General features: G+C 40.0%; 1 protein-coding gene across 1 annotated transcript in view; it reads left to right on the top strand.

Moving 5' to 3' along the window:
- The window catches only part of TRPM6 (transient receptor potential cation channel subfamily M member 6), a 135,037-nt gene that overhangs the window by 76,327 nt on the left and 35,782 nt on the right, over positions 1 to 22,928 (top strand). The window contains exons 19-27 of the mRNA XM_079790084.1: positions 1,948 to 2,094; positions 4,607 to 4,735; positions 6,710 to 6,961; positions 7,656 to 7,830; positions 8,044 to 8,158; positions 11,612 to 11,805; positions 14,498 to 14,630; positions 20,554 to 21,671; positions 21,849 to 21,961. Of these exons, the coding sequence (XP_079646210.1) occupies positions 1,948 to 2,094; positions 4,607 to 4,735; positions 6,710 to 6,961; positions 7,656 to 7,830; positions 8,044 to 8,158; positions 11,612 to 11,805; positions 14,498 to 14,630; positions 20,554 to 21,671; positions 21,849 to 21,961 (2,376 nt within the window). The remainder of the gene's footprint in view (positions 1 to 1,947; positions 2,095 to 4,606; positions 4,736 to 6,709; positions 6,962 to 7,655; positions 7,831 to 8,043; positions 8,159 to 11,611; positions 11,806 to 14,497; positions 14,631 to 20,553; positions 21,672 to 21,848; positions 21,962 to 22,928) is intronic.

A 22,928-nucleotide genomic window follows, 5' to 3' on the forward strand; every position in this document is an offset into this window, starting at 1 on the left:
CAAGAGGGAGATAGCAGATATTACTGAGATGTTGATGGTTAAAACAAGACCATCTTTAAAGGGATCTAGAGATGACTGGAAAAAGAGCAGGTTTTTAAGAGGAAAGATGAGCCTAGTCTTAGACATATTGCTGAATCACAGAAGTATTTTTAAAAATTGAATAATAATGTTTTTTTATCAGAGCATCATTAAGTGGGGATGGTGATTGTAATATACTAGTAGTAGAAATTAGGCACGAATTGTAGTGGAGCTTATTTTTGTAGTTATAAATTTATTCTGTGTATTTGCTGGTATCAGATTCCTGTTTGAGAGAGAAGAGGAGGGAGAGAAGATGGGGAGGTGTGTGTGTGTGTGTGTGTGTGTGTGTGAGAGAGAGAGAGAGAGAGAGAGAGAGAGAGAGATATTTGAGTAGAATAAAAGGTAAGAAAAATATCCTGGTGTTTACCTTATTCTAAGGGAAAAAAGGTCCTGAATTCAAATTTATACTCCCATGTTTTTGTTTTTGTTGTTGTTATAGAAGATGACATCTTAGAATTCAGCTCAGACTTAGGATCAATTAGTACTTCATACTAATAAAAATGCCAAGAGTAATTAAAGACCTAATGACACACTCCTGGAAAAAACAGTGAGGGAAGTTAATAACAAGGTCATTATTTAAATTGCTTTCTGGGGTCTTTCTGCAGTGGTAGTGATGCCATTAAAATCATAGTAAATGATGACTTTGTAATCTGTTCTAAGCCATTTCAACTGTGGGCCGGTTCAGACCTGTAGGAACCAGGTCCTCCTGCACCTCTAAGTCACAACCCTACTTCTACTGCCCGAAGTGACGTGAATGACACTCACATCAGGCATTGACGTAACCCTTCTAGATGCTGAAGCCTCAAAATTACATTTTCCTGCAATTATATGGACAACATGCAAAACGTGATTTATTTCTTAGCTTGAAAAATTCTTGCGGATCTAACGCTAGAGAGAGATCTTTTGGGGATGGATTGAAGAAATGTACTTGTCTGAGAAGCATTAGATAGTATTTCTTTTTATTTAATTTTTTAAAAATCACAAAAGTAATGCATTTTCTGCTTAAATGTTAAAACCACACAAAACTCTATAGAATTGGGGGTGAAATCTCATTGGCTTCTTTTTCATTATCCCTGAATTTCCTCTTTTTAAAAGCAACCAGGCTGCAGGTGCTTTTTTCTTTTTATTTCTTTTTGCCCCTATTTCTAAAGGCTCTCCTGTGTGGGCACCTATGTAGTCACTTTTCACGCAAACACTTCTCCGCCACACAGATACATATTTCTCATCACCTGCAGGGCTAATCCCTTTGGGCTGACACATACCTTTTGAGAAAATGATGAAAGATTTGATGCTTTCCCTAGAAAAATGCATGTACAACACAAATACTTGCATGAAGTTCATAGGGTCCATGATCTTCAGGGAAAGAAAGAACCTTTGCTGTAAAGGAGTAGAGAAACTCTCGAAGCCAGAATCCCAAAACTAACTCAAGCATCCAACTTTCTTAGGAATTGGCACAGATGTGTTATCAATGAGTATCCCTTTTGCCCTCCTATAGGATGAAAATAATTATATTATTGGTTATTGATTTTGTGGGAATTTTATGAATATCCAAATACTGGTAAAGGAGACAAAATGGAACAGGATCAGGGACCATTTAAAAATCCTTGCTGCTACCCTAAGTTTGAGTAGGTTTGATTATTAGAGACTCAGATTGCATTTCAGGAATACCCTGTGTTCCTTACCTGGTCAAAGACTTACCTAATACATGTACTTTTCTTTCCTTTGAAGATTAAAATTATAATTTGGCAGGTGGGTGCCCAATTAATTTGTGATATGTCTATTACATATGTTTATGATATTTTTTGGATGCTTGGGTATTCCCATGTTTTAGATAAGCCCCTGACAATAAATTATTTGTTTATTTTACAGAAAGACTGTGATATGGAGAGGGGCCCTGATGAGAAGCTAGATGAAAACCATCACTTTGTTGCTAGGAGTGGTCCCCAGACCCTTCCCTTGACCAGGAAGGTCTATGAGTTCTACAGCGCTCCAATCGTCAAGTTTTGGTTTTATACGGTTGGTTTTGTTGTAACAATTTCTGATGGTTAATCGCTAATGATAACATTGGTGACATGCCTGATTTGTCAAATTGTGATAAAATCTAGAATTGCAGTGAAAAAAAGGGGGGGGGGCAAGGAGGGAGGGGGGAAGTACCAAAGAGTAGAAAAGAAGATTGGAGGGAGGTGAGTAAAAGTTAGCACAGAGCTCTCCCACTTTGGGAGTGAGGGAACAAGCATGTTCTTCTTTCTAGAGTGCTGAGTGCGTCCCATTAGCAGGCTGGGACTGAGCATGTCAAGCTTTGTGGCACAATAAGATTAACAACAAACAGTGGTGAGGTGGATTCTTTTCCCCAACTGGAGCAAAAAGTCAGCAGTTCAGTAAATTTTTTCCCTGTAGGAATAGTGTGTAATCTACAAAATGCAAGTATGTTTTTTTTCCCCTTCAAGACATGTTTATAAATATATAGAGAACAGTAAAAGTGTAGAAGGTTAATTGTATGAACAGATACGAATCTCTTATGGATGGCAGAGATACAGAGAAAGCCTGACCTGTACTTTAAATGTATTGATTGCTTTTAACTTTTACTTAATAGCATTATTTTTCTAATGCTTATTTATACGTAAATTGCTCATGGCCAACATTTTTGTGTTTCTAAAACATTTGAAATGGGACTATAAAAGGATATTTGTCTGAATGTGTTATATTTCAAAATATTTACTTGCTCAACAGCACATGGATTTTATATAATTATTGAGTAAGGACATAGCTCTGAATGACTTTCTTCTGTTTTCAGAAGTCAAATCTCCTTTCAAATGATATTTCATCATTTTTGTGAATATGAAATAAAATATCCCAGAGACTCTGATAGTAGCTCTGAGAGAATTTTAACCATAGTCACATCATTGGAGAAAGAGTATTCAGGTATTTCTTTCCTTAGAAATTCACAGCTTACGAACTCTTAGAGACAGGAGAAAGCAAATACAATAACAACAAAAACTGCTAACCAATAGAACAAATAAGCCAGCCACATCCTCCCACCATAACTGATGGTGAGCTCGGGCATTTTAGTCTTGGCTGTCACATTGCTATGCTAGATTACAGCCTGTGTGCTTTATTAAAACACTGTCTTGTTATAAATGTTATGATGAAAAATGTAAACATTTTCAGATCTTTTTTAAAAACTGGGATGAAAAAGAGTCAGAAGCAATACCACCAATATCACAATCAACAGTGTCTGACCACCATGAATAATGACTAAAATGTAAAAAATAACTGCTAGATAGAACAAATTTATTATCTTACATCCCTAAGGGGTCATCAAACATATTCAGACTTGGAGACAGAGACCCAGGGAAGTATGGAATTAATAGGCTTTACCTTAACTTTCTTACATGCTTTTCTACTGCAGCTCTTTAGCTCATAGGCAGTAATATCCACCATGCCTGCCTAAAAATACCACCAATTGTATATACTATCACCATTGTAAATCAGAAGTGGTTTCAACTGTTCTTTATGTAGAACTAAACTTAGAAGACTGATAAAACATAGGTGGAGCTAAAAAAGATATGAGAAATAGGGATTAAGTTAAAAATAAGATGAACAAAAACCCACATACACCCATTTTTCTCTCTACTTATCTGGGATTTTTAATATAAGTGTTGATCAGTTAGCATTGTGTATTGTCTCTGAAGCTATATAAAGGGCTGCCCCATCTCATTGTTGGTGATCATGGCAGTTTTCTGGTGGGCAATTTGGTAACATGTGCCAGTTTGAAATGTGTGTGCTCAGCTCTTTTACTTCTGGGAATATATATTAAGAAGGTAAAATGTGGGAAAAGATTACAAAGCTATTATCACTAGTACATATGTATGTGTGTGTTTACTGTCTTTTAATTCTTTGAAGAGTTTGGAAATCTATGTTTAATAGACCCAGTTAGTAATTAAATATATTTTTGAATGTCTACCATGTGTCAGGCCAAGTGCTGAAATCAAAACATCAACAATCTTTAATGTAATTAAAGCTGGACAATACTTTCCCACCAACCAGAATGTTTTAATCAACATAAAGTAAAACTCCCAGCAGTAGTCAATGCTATGGTTTGTTTATATTTGGAAATAGGCACCTACTGACAGTACTTGTCTGGCGTGGTTGGTACACACACGTTTTCTATATTTAAATGGAGGGGAAGGTGTGTGAGTCGGTCTTGGCTTGCTGTTAGCCTGAAAATGCCCATTCTGGAATGTGCAGTGTTCCAGAAATTCTGGTCAGAAGCTCACAGGACAAGACAGTGACCCCTTCCCATGCATTTGAGAGCAATGACTTTCACGCCTGTCGCTTAATCCTAGAATAGAAAACTGGATTCTTGTGTTTTTCTCGATATTAGGTCATCAATAACCAGAGGGTGGTCCCAGTTGTATTTTCATGTTATCTCATGGAAGGTCACATGTGTGTATCTGCCCAGCTTAGTCCATGTCTGCTCGGCCTCCTCACATGACTCACATCCAGGGAATGTGTGTCCCCCTCACAGATGGTGTATCTGGCGTTCCTCATGCTGTTCACTTTCACCGTGTTGGTGGAGATGCAGCCTCAGCCCAGCGTGCAGGAGTGGCTCGTTATCATTTACATCTTTACCAACGCCATCGAGAAAGTCAGGGAGGTGAGCTGTCCCTTCTCCCCTTCTGCATCCCTCTGCAAGAGGTGTTATGGGCTCTGGTGATGAACATGGACAGGTCAGGGGTGAGGGGCGGACAGACAGTGCTGATTCTGGTTTGTGTGCTGCAGGGAGGGTATTTAGGGAAAAATCTCTGATCGCAAACCTTTGTCCTAGCCCAGTGGTCGGCAAACTGCGGCTCGCGAGCCACATGCGGCTCTTTGGCCCCTTGAGTGTGGCTCTTCCACAAAATACCACGTGCGGGCACTCACGTACAGTGTGATTGAAACTTTGTGGCCCATGCGCAGAAGTCGGTTTTCGGCTCTCAAAAGAAATTTCAATCGTTGTACTGTTGATATTGGGCTCTGTTGACTAATGAGTTTGCCGACCACTGTACTAGCCAAATACTTTCTTTTGGTTACTCTTCTTTGAAAGTAGTTGTTTTCAAGGATATTCTAGTGTGTTTATCAGCCCTAGAGCGATGTTATCTAATTTTTATTAGACCCTCCAACTTTTTGATTTCCTGAAAATGTGTTGTGTTTTTTTTGTTTGTTTTTTTTGGTAAGATTGATTGTTCATAGCCTAGCATTACTTGCTTATTATCAGTTCATTTCAGAGTGGCACACAAATGGTCAAAGTTGAACAATAGGTAAAGAATTAATTTATAGTTTTCGAAAGATTTTGCTAAATACCTTTGAAAATTGAAGCTGAAAATCCTTCTGGGGTAAGTAGTCCAAGAAACAAAACAAGATAAATTCTTTTTTGTTTGTAGTTTGCAATGAGTCAATTAAAAAAAGAGAGAGAATATTCCCATTCAGTTATAACTGCAATCACATAGAGCTATGACTCAGGCTGTTTTAGATATCGGTGTATATGTACCTCTATGCCTATGCATTTACATACATTGATTTTCTCCTAGAGCTAATGTGACCAACGTTATATACTAAGAAAATATATTCTGAGTAATTATACTTATACTAGAGGCCCGTTGCACGAAGATTCGTGCAATAGACCTTCCTTCACCTGGCTGCTGGCACCAGTTTTCCTCTGGCACCGGGGACCCAGGCCTTGGCTCTGGCCACCTGCCTCCCACTGGCCCGATCAGCTGCCCCGAGTCCCGCTGCCCGCGCCTCCCGCCAGCCCGATTGGTCCCCCCTCAGCAACAGCCGATGGGGCGGCGGGAGGCGCAGGTGGCGGGACTCGTGCGATTGGGGGCAGGGCAGCGTGTGGGGGCCGCCATCTTTGCTGGGTTAATTTGCATAGTGCCCTGATTGGCTGTGGGCATAGCGAAGGTATGGTCAATTAGCATATCACTCTTTTATTAGGTAGGATTGTCTGCTAGTTACTATTGTGTTTATAGGTTATAGAAAACAATTCAGGAGAAAAACGTTATCTAAATTCTACCATTTTTATGCTTCAGGGAAAATAAGTTTTCTATTTTACATTTCAGTTTGTCTGCTCTTCTGTTGCAGGGTAACTTCTTATAATAGTGAGTTCTAATATCACATTCTGAGTAATTTTTCAGCAACTCACTAGAGAGCAGTAGTAGGACCAGATTACAGAATTCCTTGGTTTCAAACCAGTCTTCTTTGCACTGGACTATACCTCATGAAATGGAATTGCAGCTATATAGATCCATTGCAGTGTTAAGTTCTAAAATGTCTAGGTGTTTCCCTGTGTTAGTTTAGGATTAATGAAAGCTAGAAACACTACCTTTTTTTAAAAAAACCCAAAAACAACCTTCTGTTTGAGGTTTCAAATAGCTGGCTAACTCTAACAGTGACATTAAAATATATTTATAGAATTGTTTAAATAATTACCCAAGGCTAACTTAAAGTCTCCAAAATCCCCTTGTGATGTTTCTTGGCCAAGGATTTAAATCACTGTCTAAATGAAGCAACTGATACATTAAAGAAGATGATATTGATGAGAGTCTTGATTATATCATGCACTAAGTTCCCCGGTTTGTTCTCCTTTTAGGTCTGTAGTTCAGAACCTGAAAAGTTTACTCAAAAGGTAAAGGTATGGATTAGTGAGTACTGGAACCTCATGGAAACTGTGGCTACCGGCCTGTTTTTGGTTGGTTTCGGCCTGCGTTGGGGGGACCCTCCTCTGCACACAGCGGGAAGGCTCATCTACTGCATTGACATCATATTCTGGTTCTCACGACTCCTGGACTTCTTTGCTGTGAACCAACATGCAGGTCCGTATGTGACCATGATTGCAAAAATGGTGAGTACTGCCTGCTTGTGTATTCTGGTGCACTTTTCAATGCTTTTGCCTGCTTTCATGGTTCACATTCAATAGTTGAAGTTTTGAAATTACTTATGGAGGCACAGAAAATAAGATCATTTCATCACTGCTTTCTTATAACCACAAACTTATACAGGATGGGGCAAAAGTGGGTTTACAATTATGAGTATACGATACACAGAATTCTCGTATTATTATTTGTTAATTATTGTATTGTTTTCTATATGATCTCCTATAAACCTACTTTTGTCCACACCTGTATTTAACAAATATCTTTGGAGAATTGTGAGGAAAAAAAACATATTTTACTAATTTGAGTAACTCTATTTTTTTTTTCTTTTTCTAACTTCTGGCCCAATTGGTGAAAAGTTGTATATTTAGCTAATCACAAGCTGTTCACATTTCATTACTTCTTAAGAAAAGAAGCACGATTCTCTACCACTAGCAAATTTATGCTACTCCATAGACCACATTGACATGAAACACATAACTGTGCAGGAAAAACAAAGTGGTTTAGCCAAAGGAAAGCCAGCTGTGCGTGGACGAGGGCATTTTGGTCAATGCCTAGACAGTCCTATTATTGGCAGGTATAATTATGATGGTTGCTAGCGTTTTATTTGTTTTACATTTCAAATCTGTGGTAAAATTCTTGTTGTGCGGCACTATTTTGCAGACAGCAAACATGTTCTACATTGTGATCATAATGGCCATAGTCCTGCTGAGCTTCGGAGTGGCACGCAAGGCCATTCTTTCGCCCAAGGAGCCCCCGTCCTGGAGCCTCGCACGGGACATTGTGTTTGAGCCGTACTGGATGATGTACGGAGAAGTCTACGCATCAGACATAGATGGTGCGTGGGAGAGTTCATCAGCAGCAGAATTGAACTTCTGTAGATGCTCAGAGTAAAATAAAAATCTGGAAAGTAATCACCTAAATCTTAAAAAATATAAAAAAAGTATGGTATTCTGCTAAGTTAATGTGCTAAATATTTACTTAGAATCATGGGACTGTGATTCATCTTACCTCCTTCTTTTAAATTCTATTTCTTTTTTTTTTTTTGTAGTTTGTTCAAGCAAGCCGTCCTGCCCTCCTGGTTCTTTTCTTACTCCGTTTCTCCAAGCTGTCTACCTCTTTGTGCAATATATCATCATGGTGAACCTGTTAATTGCTTTCTTCAAGTAGGTTATTTTATTTATTTATTTTTTTAAAAATATATTTTATTGACTTTTTACAGAGAGGAAAGGAGAGGGACAGAGAGCTAGAAACATCGATGAGAGAGAAACATCGACCAGCTGCCTCCTGCACACCCCCTACCGGGGATGTGCCCGCAACCAATGTACATGCCCTTGACCGGAATCGAACCCGGGACCTTTCAGTCCGCAGACCGACGCTCTATCCACTGAGCCAAACCGGTTTCGGCAAGGTTATTTTAATTAAATATGGTTATTTTGTTGAAATAAAAATGGGAGCAGGTATTTTGGGTAGATTCACATGTATTTTGAGTGTGTAACCTTTGGTTTTTGTGTGTCCCATATTTTAAATACGGGCATGAAACTACTCTTAGGAAGGCAGTAGAGCATGAGAAGAGAAAAACAATAAATGGAAGTAAATAAAAGTGGAGTGAAAGGAATTGTGCATTGTAATGAAGTAATAATTCGAATCAGGGAAGAATCACAGTTGGTGAGGTTGACAGATGGCTAAGGAGTACTTGATGTCCTTTTTCACTTGTCTCCCAATGTGTCTCATTCTGTTTTCTTCTATCACTTTTCACTTACAGTCCTTTTCTGGGTCATCTTCTCCTTAACCTTTTAACATTAGAAGGTCCCTGGGGGCAGACCTTGCTTGTCTTTTGTTTACACTTTGTTTGGTGATCTTGATCAGTTTCCTGCATATGCTGACAAATCCTCATTTATATCTCTAGCCCCATTTCCCCCCCCTTGAACTTCAGTCCTGTAGATCCAACTGCCCCTTTCATGGCCAGGCAAGTATCTGATAGATTTCTAAAAATTTTAATGTTCCAATTCTTGATCTTCCTCTTTCCTAGCATGCACCTATTTTACTTGTAGTCTTTCCCAAATTTATGAGGAAGACCACAGGTAGTTCTGTTTCATCGTTTCAGTTGTTCAGACCAAAAACCTTGGATTCATTCTCAATGCTTCTAGTACTTGCAACTGTAACCTGCCAGGAATGCCTGTAGATAATCAATCCAGCCACCTCTCACTACCCCACTGCTATCGTAGAGTCTCCTAATTTATTTATCTGCTTCTTTGGTGGCCCTATATTCTGTTATCAACACAATGACCCTTTACAAACATACGTCAAATGATGTCACTCCTCTGCTCCAAATTCTTTAACGTCTCCCCATTTCCCTCTGGGTAAAAGCTGAAGTTCCTACCACGACCTAGAGGACTCCATGTAATTTGATTTCCCTTCCACCTTTCAAATCACGCATCACACTGTCTTCCCTTCATCCATTTCTCTCCAACCACATTGGCTCCTCAAGCAACACAGGTGTGTCTACATTTGCTGCTCCCTCTGTTTGGAATGCTCTTCCCAGGCATCAGTGTGGTTCATTCCCTCACCCCTTCTCAAGTCTTTGCTCAAATGTCCCCTTTTAAATTAGGTCTAATCTAAGGATGATATTTACAAGTGCAGCCCCTTTTCCTTCAATTGTCTCCTTGGCATGCCTGCTCCTCCTTACTCTTCGTTCTTTTACCCACTTATGTATATTTTATAATTTATATATTGTATTTTTATGTCTGTCTTCTCAGATAGACATAAAGCTCCTCAAAGACAAGTTGGTGTTTTTGTTTGCTTATGAATTTATCCCAAGTACTGAAAATATAAGAAAAGGGAAATCAATGTATGGAATCTACGTAAAGAAAGTAGAGAAGATAAAGGCTAGAGGGAGGTAAAATAAATGAGAAAAAATGACTTACATGTAATGCGGAGGACATACCTCCCTGCTTTTTACAAGATTATATGATAGCTATGATCACTTGTAGCTCTAGCATTTTATGAACTTTAAAATTTATTGGTGTTTAGTAATTATTGCTATATTTTGATATATCAAGTAATATTAAGAGAAGGGCATTAGATTTTTATTTCTCAAAAGCATCAGGTGTCGAGAGAGGTTGAGAATCCTCACATGAACCAATTTTCTCACTTTAGAGATGAACACAATTGAGGACCACGTATGCTGAGAAAGCCAAGATCTGACTACTTGTCTAGGGCCCCTTCCCACATTCTTTGTACCTATAATTAATTACCAAGAATCTGAAATACACTGTGGCTATCTTTACCTGCTGCTGGGCAGACCGTAGTCAAACCTGGAATGGCAGTAGCATGTAATCCGCTGGTTCTCAGACTTGATCAGGCCGGAGAATCACCTGAAGAAGGGCTTGCTGAGCTGCAAGTTGCTGTGATGCTCACGCTAGAGTTCCCAATTCCATAGTTCTGGAATAGGGCCCCTGAATTTACATTTTTGACAAGTTTTTAGGTGACACTGTTGCTTCTGGTTCAGGGACCACACTTGGAGAACTATTAAAACCCAGTCGTCCGTTTTCTTCATCTACTATATGGACTCAACTTTATGAAATGTCCCCATCCTCTTATCCTAAGGTGGCTTTCTCCTTTTCTTTATTATTACTCCAGTGTATATCTATACACACACACACACACACACACACACACACACACACACACACACACATATATATATATATATATACATACATACATATATATATTTTAAAACTAAATTTGGCTGCCCCACAAGTACTTCTTTTCCATCTTTCTCCCAAGAGACTCAATTTTATATTAGCCTAAGTGCATTGTTAAGATGGACATTCTGTTGTGCTACAGCCTTCTAACATTATAGACTTAAAGCCAAGCAGTTAAAGATGATATATTATCTAGAATAACTGAATAACTACTACCCACTACAACATTCATTGAAAGTTTTGTAATATGAATATATTTATTGCACTGCCTGCATATTAAAATTGATTTAATTAAAGGGATAATCCAAGGTGACCTACCAGTAAGCAGTTACTTTTATTACAAAGTTCATCTAAATAATATATCTAGCTTCTAAATACAGACTTATTGATTTATTTTAGGATGAATTGATGCTTTTCCTCTGACTCTTCTTTTTAATATTGTGTTGTTTGGGTGTCTTAAATAGGATTATTCTAGCAGTTCTTACATTTGACTTTAGGAGAATCTCTTCATAAAGTTGCTTATATAGGAACATTACAGCTGTTTACCATGAATGTTGAATTTTGGACTGAAAAGAGCTTATGTGAGAAGAGATGGGAACCATGAATAGTGTTAAGTTCCAGAGGGCCGTTTCTTTTTATTGCATTTACAATGTTAGCATTTTCTTCGTTTTGATTGTATTTTCTACCTTTGTTTTTGATTCTTACTAGCATGCTTTATTGTAGAAGGTGATTAATGTATTTTGTTGGGTGCAAGAAGAATTAGAAATGCAATGGATATTATTTTCATTGGCTAGCTGCTGGTAATGTCAGGTGAATCAATCATGAAATTTGATTGAAAATAAAGAAAAAAATCTGTTCTATTTCAGGATTCTCTTTCTAAAATTGTCCCTCTCTTTCTAAAATTTACAGTAATGTTTATGTAGATATGAAATCCATTTCAAATAAACTGTGGAAATACAATCGCTATCGCTACATCATGACCTACCACGAGAAGCCATGGCTGCCCCCACCTTTCATCCTGCTGAGCCATGTTGGCCTCTTCCTTCGCTGTCTTTGCCACCATCAAGCTCCAAGTGACCAAGAAGAGGGTGATGTTGGATTAAGTAAGTTTTTATTGATGAGACAGAAGGAAGAGAGTAGGGAGTGGAGATCCAAGGTGTAGGCACACCAGAGCATTGTCAGTTAGATTCAGGGCACAAGATGGAAGGTTCTGGGGATTCACTGACACCAGAGTGTCAGCTGAAGAGCTGGGCCTAGGGAAACACATTGTCATTGTGTGATCATAGTGCCTTTTGATTAACTGATACATTGAATGAATGGAATAGGTAGGAACAGAATCTCTGTTTGAATGTGTAAATGCTTTATGTTTTTACACAGGTATTTATGGAATACCTGTGTTTTCTCTGCTGACCTGGAAATTCATGGTCTAAGGAAAATCGATAAACAAGACATTTTGTTTAAGTTATTAACCAGTCAGTTCTCTCGTTCTTCTGAGCATGGAGATACAGAATGGGCTCTCTCTCTCTCTCTCTCTCTCTCTCTCTCTCTCTCTCTCTCTCTCTTTCTCTCTCCAAAGCTTAAGTCTACATATTTTGAGATTTCCCTAGTTCATTTTGCTTAACCATATCTTGGCTGCATGCTACGACTGTCATACTAATTGTCACAAGAGAACATTCCTTGTTGTGATTTTACAGATCTTCTGCAGTTCCTCTCAAGCAATCCCACAATTGATACCAGGTCCATTTCTATATAATTCTGTAGAGGAAATAGGTGGTGTAAATCCACAATCCTTTATCACAAATTGCAAATCCAAAGTACCCCTGAAAATGGAAGGTCTTTTTTCTTCGTAGGTTGTGGGAAGACTCATTTGGATAAAAGTTGCTTAGAAGACTAATGTGAGCCCACTTATTCTCTTTTCCCCATGTAGTGTGAATATTCATCGATTTTGCTGCAAAAATAGTCATGTGTTTGATTGCAGGGACTGCTCTAACTCAGGGTTTTACTCACTTGTGGTATATACGCCTTTTTTACTTTCCTAAAACTAGAAACAGAATTATAAATACTAAAACATACCTGGTTCCAGAAGTTTTAGATAGGAGGTTGCTCATTTCAGTGAGTCCTTAGGGGGACAGGTGTAACTGCAAGGTTGACAGGGTGATATTCTTTTGTTCCTGGTGATTGGTTATGTGAAGTATTTTTCCTCTCGAGTCACTTTGGAGATTTCTTTTTCTTTTCCATTCCCCTACCAGAGATTCAATCTTTGTAAGGAAGTCAAAGACAATTGAAGTGCATTTAAAGGCTTATGATTATACTGTAATTCTTAGGCTTTACATAGAGCTCCATCCCAGTCATTGGCTGCAGAACTATCACAACCTAATAGATTGTAAACCACTTGAGAGATGCTGGAATGAACTAGGATTTGATCAGATTTCTTAGCACCATACCTGGGTTCAGCTGGGTCTGGGATTATCAGATGATTCTGGTATAAAACTCAAGTAAATTTTCTGTTCACTCCAAGCTCTGGAAAAGTCCTGAATTTTGTGAGATTGCTTCCACTCCTCTGTATTGAGGAGCAAGATGTGTGCATATAGGGCAGCAGTGCCACCTGGCGGACAGTTCCAAGAACGCGCCACATGCCACCATTGGCACCAGTCACTGGAATTGTTCTGTGGATTGTTTGCTCTCAGGAATGCACAGGAGTTTCAAGTCATGACAATTGTAAAGGTTCTTGTTCATAGGAGAGTCTTTAATGCAAACAGATATTGAGAGTTGGGGAGATAATGTATTTATTTATTTTTTTTTTAGTATTTGAATCTTCTACACCATGAAATCAGAAAATATCATGCACTTGGATATTGTTTTCTGTTAGCTGTGTTTTTCAATTTAAAGTTCATATGCTTGTCTCTTATTTTATGGGAAAATAATGGAACACTTTCACTTCTAATCAATCCTGGAGAACTCTAATGATTCTTTGTTTCCCTAGTTTAAGTGAAATGATTGAAGGAAGAGAACCTTCCACTTTTACCCCTTTCAACACCATTTTTATATTTTCTAAGTACTGGAAACTTGCTCAAAATGTGTATTTTCCAGTTAGGTCAGAGTGACAGCCAAGTTTGTAGACTGAATGACCGTTGAAGTTTGACGTAGAGTTGCATCACCAAATGCTGTCTGCGTCTTTTGATGAGTTGAATTATGATTTCTGTCAGGGAAGGGGGTTAGCCTCCATTGGTGATTGACAGATAATAATGTATCTTTTTCCAGTAGAATTTAGTATATGCACACTCGGTCTAAGAAGGTCAAGCTTTCTTACACTTACCAGATTAATTTCAGAAGGCTTTGTCTTCCAGCCTTGATTTGAACCTGTAGCTTACTTATTGTCCTTTTGAATGATAAAACAGTTGGCAGGGAAGAAAAAGACCATCCGTTTGGGAGAAGTCAAAAGTTATACATGGATTTTCGACTGAGCGGAAGTGAATTTTTGTTGATGTGTAAAAACATTCTAACCTACTAAAAGATTGAAGAGGAAGTGTCTGCTCTCCATGAGTCATCTTCAGATTCCCATGCCTGTTAATAGGACAAAAAGGAAAGCCCCAAACATATGTTTCCAGCTGTTCCTATATCCTGCATCCCCATTAACACAAGGAATACAGTCTGACAAGGCAGCCGAGTTTTACCATACAAGCTACAGTTTATCAAATTACAGCACAAGTAGAAGAAAAGCCACTCATACCCTGTATCAGATTCCTATTAAAGGTGAATCATGATTATTTTTGTATAACATACTTATTTCCACAGAACTCTACCTGAGTAAGGAGGATCTGAAAAAACTTCACGATTTCGAAGAACAGTGTGTGGAAAAGTATTTCCATGAGAAGATGGAAGGTCTGAATTGTAGTTGTGAGGAACGAATCCGCGTGACAGCAGAAAGGTAAAAGATGAACGTATTTTCCATCCCTAAACTACCACCCAAACCTGATTCTACTAGAATGTCTAAAAGGGTACAAAGGTCTACTTTAGAAACACAGAGGTTTGGATTCTCTAAAATGTTCTCTAGTAACATATAGTGTTTATGTAATTAATGCATGTTTATTAAATCTAGCTACTGGACGTGAATGGTGAATAAGAGACAAGAGTCGCTACCTCCATAGGACTTACATTCTAGTGCGTGCATACGGAGGAGTAAGGGAGGTGAAGGAGAAAAAAATAAAGGAAACGCATAAAAGAAATATGTAATTTAATGTTCAGCAGTAAAAGAGCCATGAAGAAAATTAAAGTACTATTATAAAGGAATGGAAAATAATGGTGGAAAGGGCTCTGCCAGAGTTGAGGATGGGTTGGGCAGTTTTGGGTAGCCTGGTGCAGGCAGGTCACTCTGAGGTGGGTGAGGGGGGAGACTGAGGGCGGTGGGCTAGGCAGAGACAGGTGGTGGCATGGCGCGCCTGGCCGAAGGAGCAGCAAATGCAGGCGCCTGAGGCAGCAGCAAGGGTGTGGGGGCTGCAGGTGTGGAGGAGGTCCAGTGTACCATGCTGGTGGCATGGAGAGTCATGAGGATCTCAGGGCGCCTGACCAGCAGTAAGTTGTGCAGTGAATTGAAAAGAAGTGGAGGCAGCAATTCCAGCTTTTGTGGAAAGGTTTACTGTGAAGAGAAGCAAGGAGGGATTTGGGGACACAGTAAGCTTCTTTTGTTTCATGTGGTGATAACAGAATTGTGGATGGTCTTGGGAATGATCCACCAGCAAGGAGAAGCTGCGGGAGCAGGAGGAGGGAGGAGGCGATTTGCTAACATGGAATCCTGGAGAAGGGGGTTCATGGAGCAGCAGGCAGGAGAGATCGTGGCCAGTGTGAAGGGGACGCACGGGTTAGGAACACGGACCTCATGGCAAAGTGACCAGCCGAGAGCGCCTGTGGGCATGTGCGCTTTGCGGGGACAGTGCAGGGAGTCCATTCAGAGGTTTGAGGAGAGAGGAGAAGATGTGTTGGAGAGAGTGAACACATTCAGAAACTGTAGTAGGATCCAAACTATTGTGGATGTACTGCTAATTGTGGGTACCCAGCGGTGGGTTAAAATAGGGAGGACGGCATGCATTTTTAAAAAATATATGTTTTTATTGATTTCTGAGAGGAAGGGAGAGGGAGAGAGGAATAGAAACATCAATGATGAGAGAGAATCATTAATCAGCTGCCTCCTGTACACCCCCTATTAGGGATCGAGACAGCAACCAGGGCATGTGCCCTGATCGGGAATTGAATCATGACTTCCTAGTTCATAAGGTCGACACTCAACTACTGAACAACACTGGCCAGATTTTTAGAGATTTTTAGAGAGAGTAGAAGGAAGGGTGGAAGGGAGGGAGCAAGTGGGGGATATGAGAGAGAAAGAGAGAGAGAGAGAGAGAGAGAGAGAGAGAGAGAGAGAGAGAGAGAGAGAGAGAGAGAGATGATTGGTTGCCTCCCGCATGTGCTACGACCAGGAGAGAGAGAGAGAGAGAGAGAGAGAGAGAGAGAGAGAGAGAGAGAGAGAGAGAGAGAGAGAGAGAGATGATTGGTTGCCTCCCGCATGTGCTACGACCAGGGATCCAACCGCAACCTTTCAGTGTATGGGACGACGCTCCAACCAACTGAGCCACCCAGCTAGGGTTCTTGATTTTTTTTTCCCTTGGGATCAAATAGAGAAGGATTAGAAGGTAGATGGATATGTAGCTTCTGGAAAATATTCTAGATGCTTTCAAGGGTTCCACAATGTAATCATGAAGCTCTAATTTAACTTCAACACCTAATCAGTGTTCCCTCTTGATAGTGCTGTTTTACCAGCCCTGCTTGTACATGGTTATTTTTGTTGAGGTCATTTTGGGGAGCTCAAAAATGAGGTGTGGGAGGGAGGGAAGAATGTTTTTCTCAGGTAGCTGAACAGGCATTTGCAGAGGGAGGGCAAGGAGATCAGGAGGCTATCTGCTTGTTTGCCTGCCTCGAGAGCAGAGATCAGACCTGTCCTTACAGAATGAAGTGAGCTGTGAAAGTGGAAAAGGAGGACATATTAGGTCTGTTTCATGTCTTACTTTCTCTATGAGGAATGCTGGCTGCTTTTTGACGTAGTGGTATAAGTCAGCATTTCCCTCTCTGCGCTGTGAAGTAAGGTGTTCATTAGGTATTTCTCCATAGGAAGCATGCTTGGTCTATTGTATTTGGGAAATGCTGCATTTTTTAAAAAGTTCATACACTAACCTAAAGTGCATTGTGACCCAGTAGAGTTACAGGCTGAGCAGGTCTGTCATTATTTGGCTGTGAAACCTTATTGAGGAACGTTTGTGACCAAAGGCCTCCCAGCATGGGGAACATTGGTATAATTCACTTAGCACTTCATGGGACTCCAGGAGCCCCCAGAGAACTTTGCCTAGATCCCAGCTGAGTTGCTGAGAGGTGCAGGGGCACAGTGGTTCATGCCATTGAATACAGAGTTGGAGTATCTGGGTCTGAGCCTCACTCTGTCACCGGTCACGTGACTGGCCATGTGACCTCTCCTCTTTTCATGAAAGGGATAATAGTAATGCCTACCTTATAGGGTTGGCATGTGGCTTAAATAAAAGAATAGTGTAGAGCCTTTGGAAAATGCCTGGCACGTAGTGACCACTCACTGAATATTACAATTGTCACGATGACTATAATTATACCTGTTATAATATCATTTTAAAATATCTTGTCCAAAGGCCCACCGTAAAACAAGAACCATCCTGGTCTCCCCTCCATCCTCAAACCTTGCACAGGGGAAATGAAAATGGTAAGAATGTGCTTCATGTGTCAGAATGACTGAAAGGATAGATTAAGTTAATGTAGTTCGCGGTTGAGGAACATAATTAAAATATGGTTCACAGGACATAATGCTTTAGAAAATAAGTGCCTGTAAAAGCCAGAGGACCCGATTTGAGGGTGACCAGGTTATTTGTCTAATAGGTCTGCATTGTAGCACGTTACCTGTTGCTGTGAATGGTTGCTGGTTTCTATTGTGTCCACGCGGTGTGGCTGCTGCTAATGGCACTTAATGAGTCTCCATTACTGCTGTTCAGACTGTACTGGTTTTGAATGAGATGAAACAGTGCACTGGATGAGAAGCTCTAATTAAGCATATTTGGAGGGGGAATATACATATATTTCGTACTCTCTCCTTCATCAGCCTTGCCAATTCTAGTTTTGCAGGTTCCAGAAGGTCAGGAAGCATTTATTAAGCCTCTATTGAGTTATAGAAGTTGAATTCTATGGCAGACACAAGAAAGAGAAGGTGCCACCCACGTAGACGATAATAAAAATGGAAAATATCCCCCCTCCCCCGTTATTATTTATTATGTGCAAAGCTGCCAGAGAGAAGAAATGGGAGATTTCTCAACCATGTGACTTGAGGGGCTCTCGAGAGGGGATGTGTAATACTATTTTGGGAAGTACTTGATACAACTCTTCATGGTCTAATCACTGCTTCTCCCAGTCTCCAAATAAGACTGGGGACCATTTTGTATTTCTGCATAGGGTCATATCAGCCATGACACTGTTGGTTGGATTCCCTGTCTTGCTGTTTTTACTTTATTCCGATTTCTCAAAGATTTTCATCATTGAGAAATTGGAAAGCTTACTCCCTTCTCCAAATAAAATAATAAAATGGGAGGGAGGGGGAGAAAGAACAATGTCATAAGCCAGAGTCCACTGTGAAAATTTTGGTCTCTTTCCATTTCGTCTTCTCTATACTTTTAATTAAAATTACATGTTTGTATTTTGTACCCCGCTTCAACCTTATACATCAAAAACATTTCTTGAAATGGTTAACCAGTCTTTGTAAACATATTTTAACTTTTATTTTCTCTACTTACAAAGTTTTTCATACCACATTTAAAAGTATATACTGCAGAACATAACTAACATCTACATCCCCACCCCTACTGTTAGAAATAGCCAAAAGAAATGATCAACAATATAAGTTTGATTTTTAATGGCTTCATAATACTTTATCTCACAATGTAACGAATATCTGTGTACTTTAGCATAGTGAAATTCTTTATATATGTTGCCTAATTGAATGCCCAATGTTGCATCCTTGTCTGCTTACCTAATGCAGTTGAATATTTTACTATGTTTCCTTATTTTTTATCTTTTGTGAATTGTCTGTTCATGTTCTTTGGAGTCCTTGTAAAATTTTTTTCTGCAACAATTTGTAAAAGTTTTGATTTATTAAGGAATACAGACACCTCATCATACTTGTTAGAATAATTTCTAACTTATTTTTTATTTTAAAATTTTGCATTTTTATCTCTGAGTTTATGTAACCAAATATGACATTTTATAATTTATGATATTCCTTGTTAAGCTTAGACAAGTTGGTTAAGCTTAAACTAACCATGTTAGTTTCCCAAGGTTGCCATAACAAAGTACCAAAACTGGGGGTCTCACAAGAACATAAATTTATTGTCTCACAGTTCTGGAGGTTAGAAGTCCAAAATCAAGATGTCGGCAGGGCCATGCTTTTTCCAGAGGCTCCAGGGAGAGTCCTTCCTTACCTCTTCTAGCTGCAGGTGTGCTGGGAACCCTTGGTGTCCTTGGTTTGGTTTTGTAGATGCATCATCCCAGCCACAGGGCAGTCTTCCCCGTGTATCTTTACATCATCTCCCCTCTGTGTCCAAATTTCTCCTTTTTCCCCCGGTCATATTGACCTAGGGCCCACCCTAATGGTCTCATTTTAACTTGATTACCTCCATAAAGACCCTGTTTCCAAATAAGGTCACACTCTGGGAGTACTGGGGGTTAGGGCTCAACATCTCTCTTTCGGGGGAACACAAAACAAAACCCATCCCCACACCGAGATATATACAGATAAATATTAACCAACATTTTCTCTCTCTCTCTCTAAATGAAATCAATTGTTACATTTAATTAGACTCTACTTGCAATTTACTTTTATACTTGCATAGCTGAAGCTGTCTTGTGTTGCTTTGACATGAATCATTGGCTGGACATCATGATGTTGGGTTTAAGTATTCAAAGTAATTTAAAATATATATATATATTTTATTGATTTTTTACAGAGAGGAAGGGAGAGAGATAGAGAGTTAGAAACATTGATGAGAGAGAAACATCCATCAGCTGCCTCTTGCACACCCCCTACTGGGGATGTGCCCGCAACCAAGGTACATGCCCTTGACCGGAATCGAACCTGGGACCCTTCAGTCCGCAGGCCGACACTCTATCCACTGAGCCAAACCGGTTTCGGCCCAAAGTAATTTTTAAAAAATTGCCTCAGGTTTTCTCTGATGTAGGTCTTTTAAAGTAGGGTTTGTTTGAAACCTGGGAAACCAATTTGAGATATAGATTTTGATTTTTTTTTTTAAATATCTATAAAACATTTTTTTTTCTAATTGCATATTTGATTATTGATGCTGTTCCTATCATTCTGACTTCTTCCTCAGGATATCCTTTCCTTACCAAAATAGCATAGTGCTTGCCAATAGGAGACATCCAAATGTTTGTCACATAAATTAATGAATATATAAATTATTACAAATGGGCTGATTGGCGAGATGATTGAAGGGATAACTAACAGGAAGCTGAACATATGGTTCTGAAATAATAGAAATAATGGCCAATGTAGATTTGTAATTTTTCTGTATTGGGGTGATAGTGGGAACTATAAGAGTGGGTGAGATCCCCTGCAATGAGAGTATATATTGGAGATGGAAGATGGCAGAAGACACACCTAACTTTGGGAAGCAGCTTAGGCTGAGGAGCTACCTAAGGATGGAAGGGCACGAAGAGAATAAGGCAAATTCCCTTTGGCTTAATGTGTTTATTGGCTTTCTCCCTCCCTTCACCATTAGGGTTACGGAGATGTACTTCCAACTGAAAGAAATGAATGAAAAGGTATCTTTTATAAAGGACTCCTTACTGTCTTTGGACAGCCAGGTGGGACACCTGCAGGACCTCTCTGCCCTGACAGTGGACACCCTAAATGTCCTTTCTGCGGTTGACACTTTGCAAGAGGATGAGGCTCTCCTGGCCAACAGAAAGCTTCCTACTTGCAGAAAACTTCCCCACAGCTGGAGCAATGTCATCTGTGCAGAGGTTCTAGGCAACATGGAGCTGTCCGGGCAAAAGAAATACCAGTATTACAGCATGCCGCCTTCTTTGCTGCGGAGCCTGGCCAGAGGCCAGCATCCCTCAAGAGTGCAGAGGGGACCCCTTGCTGAGATTCCAGACCGTCACAGAGAGACTTCAAATGTAAGAAATGACCAGGAAGAGCAAGAAACAGAAAATAGTATAGTTGCTTCTTGCCCTGACAGGCAAGCCCACCCAAAGTATGGCCACTTTCTTCTGGTCCCTTCTCATCTAAAGCAAGTTCCTTTTTCTGCAGAAACTGACTTGCTTCTGTCCAGATCACCTGTGGAAGTGGGTACAGGTGTGCTGGCACCTGAACAGGTCACCCAGAATGGAGTCCCTGTTCATCTGACTTGGCAGACCCCAGTTGTCTCAGCCCAGAGCTCAGAGGCTGAACACAAGGAGCATCCGTATGAGCCAATTGTTCAAATACCAGCCAGACAAGGCAGGGGAGAGAAAGTTCTAACCACTTTGATTTGCACCCCTGCACCCGTGAAAGCCGAGAGTGTGCAAAGTGGAGGTGGATATGTGAACTGGGCATTCTCGGAAGGTGATGAAACTGGTGTGTTTAGCATCAATAAAAAATGGCAAACCTGGTTGGCTTCCACTGGTAACAGTAACTCTAATGAGAGTGGACAATGCCGGAGGCAGGTCTGGGGCAGATCCCTCCCTGATACCTCAACAGGATGGGCCCAGCATAGTGATTGCCCAGAGGTGGGACCAAGACTCCAGCCAAACACACCCTTTTGGATCAATCCTCTCCACAGAGACAGGCCCTTCTTTCGGAGTCAGAGTTTGAGAACACACAAGGAGGAGAAACTGAAGACCTGTAAGGTTACAAGTAAGACACAAACACTTAAAAAAAAACCCAGTGTAAATTCTTTGCATTGCTACTATTTTTAAAAAGTCTATGACTTTTGGCTGCATTCTCATTCTCTCCATTCTCTCATCCTTCCAGTAAAACAAAACAGTTCCCATACCATCTTCAACTTTGTCGTGTAAACCATTTCCCTCGCAGATTGTTCAAGATCTTCAGCGATGGGACAGTCAGCATGGATCAAAGCAAAAATGCTAACCAAGGAGAGGAGATCGTCAAAGAAAAAGAAGAAAACACAAGGACTCCAGGTGCCCGTAAGTGCCTTGTACGCTGAGTGGCCAGATCATTATGATCTCTGAACGCATAATAATCTGGCCACTCAGTGTATATCCTATATAATAAAAGGCTAATATGCAAATTGTCCCCTCGACCAGGAGTTCGACCAGCAGGCAGGCCGGCCAACTGCCCATGTCCCCTCCCCGTGGCCAGGCTGGCCGGACCCCACCCATGCACGAATTCATGCACCGGGCCTCTAATCTATCTATCTATCTATCTATCTATCTATCTATCTATCTATCTATCTATCTATCTATCTATACACACACACATATACACACTGAGTGGCCAGATTATTATGAGTTCAGAGATCATCATAATCTGGCCACTCAGTGTATGTTTTTGGCAATTGAGATAGCAGCCAATCTTAGCTTGTTTTCTCTTTTGTTTAAAGTGTCATACACACAAAATAACACCGTGCAGATATAAATGTAAGAGTCATTTGAGTGGATGCGCCATAATTCATTAGCTCACATGTTGACATTTGTCTCATTTTTAGTTTTTGGCTGTTCCACACAAAGCTGTTGGGAACATTTGCACACAAATCTTTGTGAGGGTATGTGCTTCAGTTTCTCTCCCATAAACATTTAGGAGTGGAATGTCAGAGTCATATGGTAAGCAGTTGTTGTAGAAGATACTTCCAAACTGCTTTCTAAAGTGGTTGCATCATTTTACATTCCCACCCGTCTGAGTAATACTTTATGAGCATCCCAGCAATCCACATCTTCACCAATCCTTAGTGTGCTCAGTCCTTTCAATTTTAGCTTTATCAGTGGGTGTGTAGTGACATCTAATAGTGGTTTCATCTGCATCCCATAGTGATGTAGCACTAGGTATCTTTTCATGGGCTTATTGACCATCCATATATTTTTTTTGGTGACATGCTTGTTCAGATCTTTTGTCCATTTAAAAAAGTTGGGTTGTTATTAAGTTGTAAGATTTACT

This window comes from Cnephaeus nilssonii (assembly GCF_951640355.1).
Source record: "Cnephaeus nilssonii genome assembly, chromosome: 14".
Taxonomy (NCBI): Eukaryota; Metazoa; Chordata; class Mammalia; order Chiroptera; family Vespertilionidae; genus Cnephaeus; species Cnephaeus nilssonii.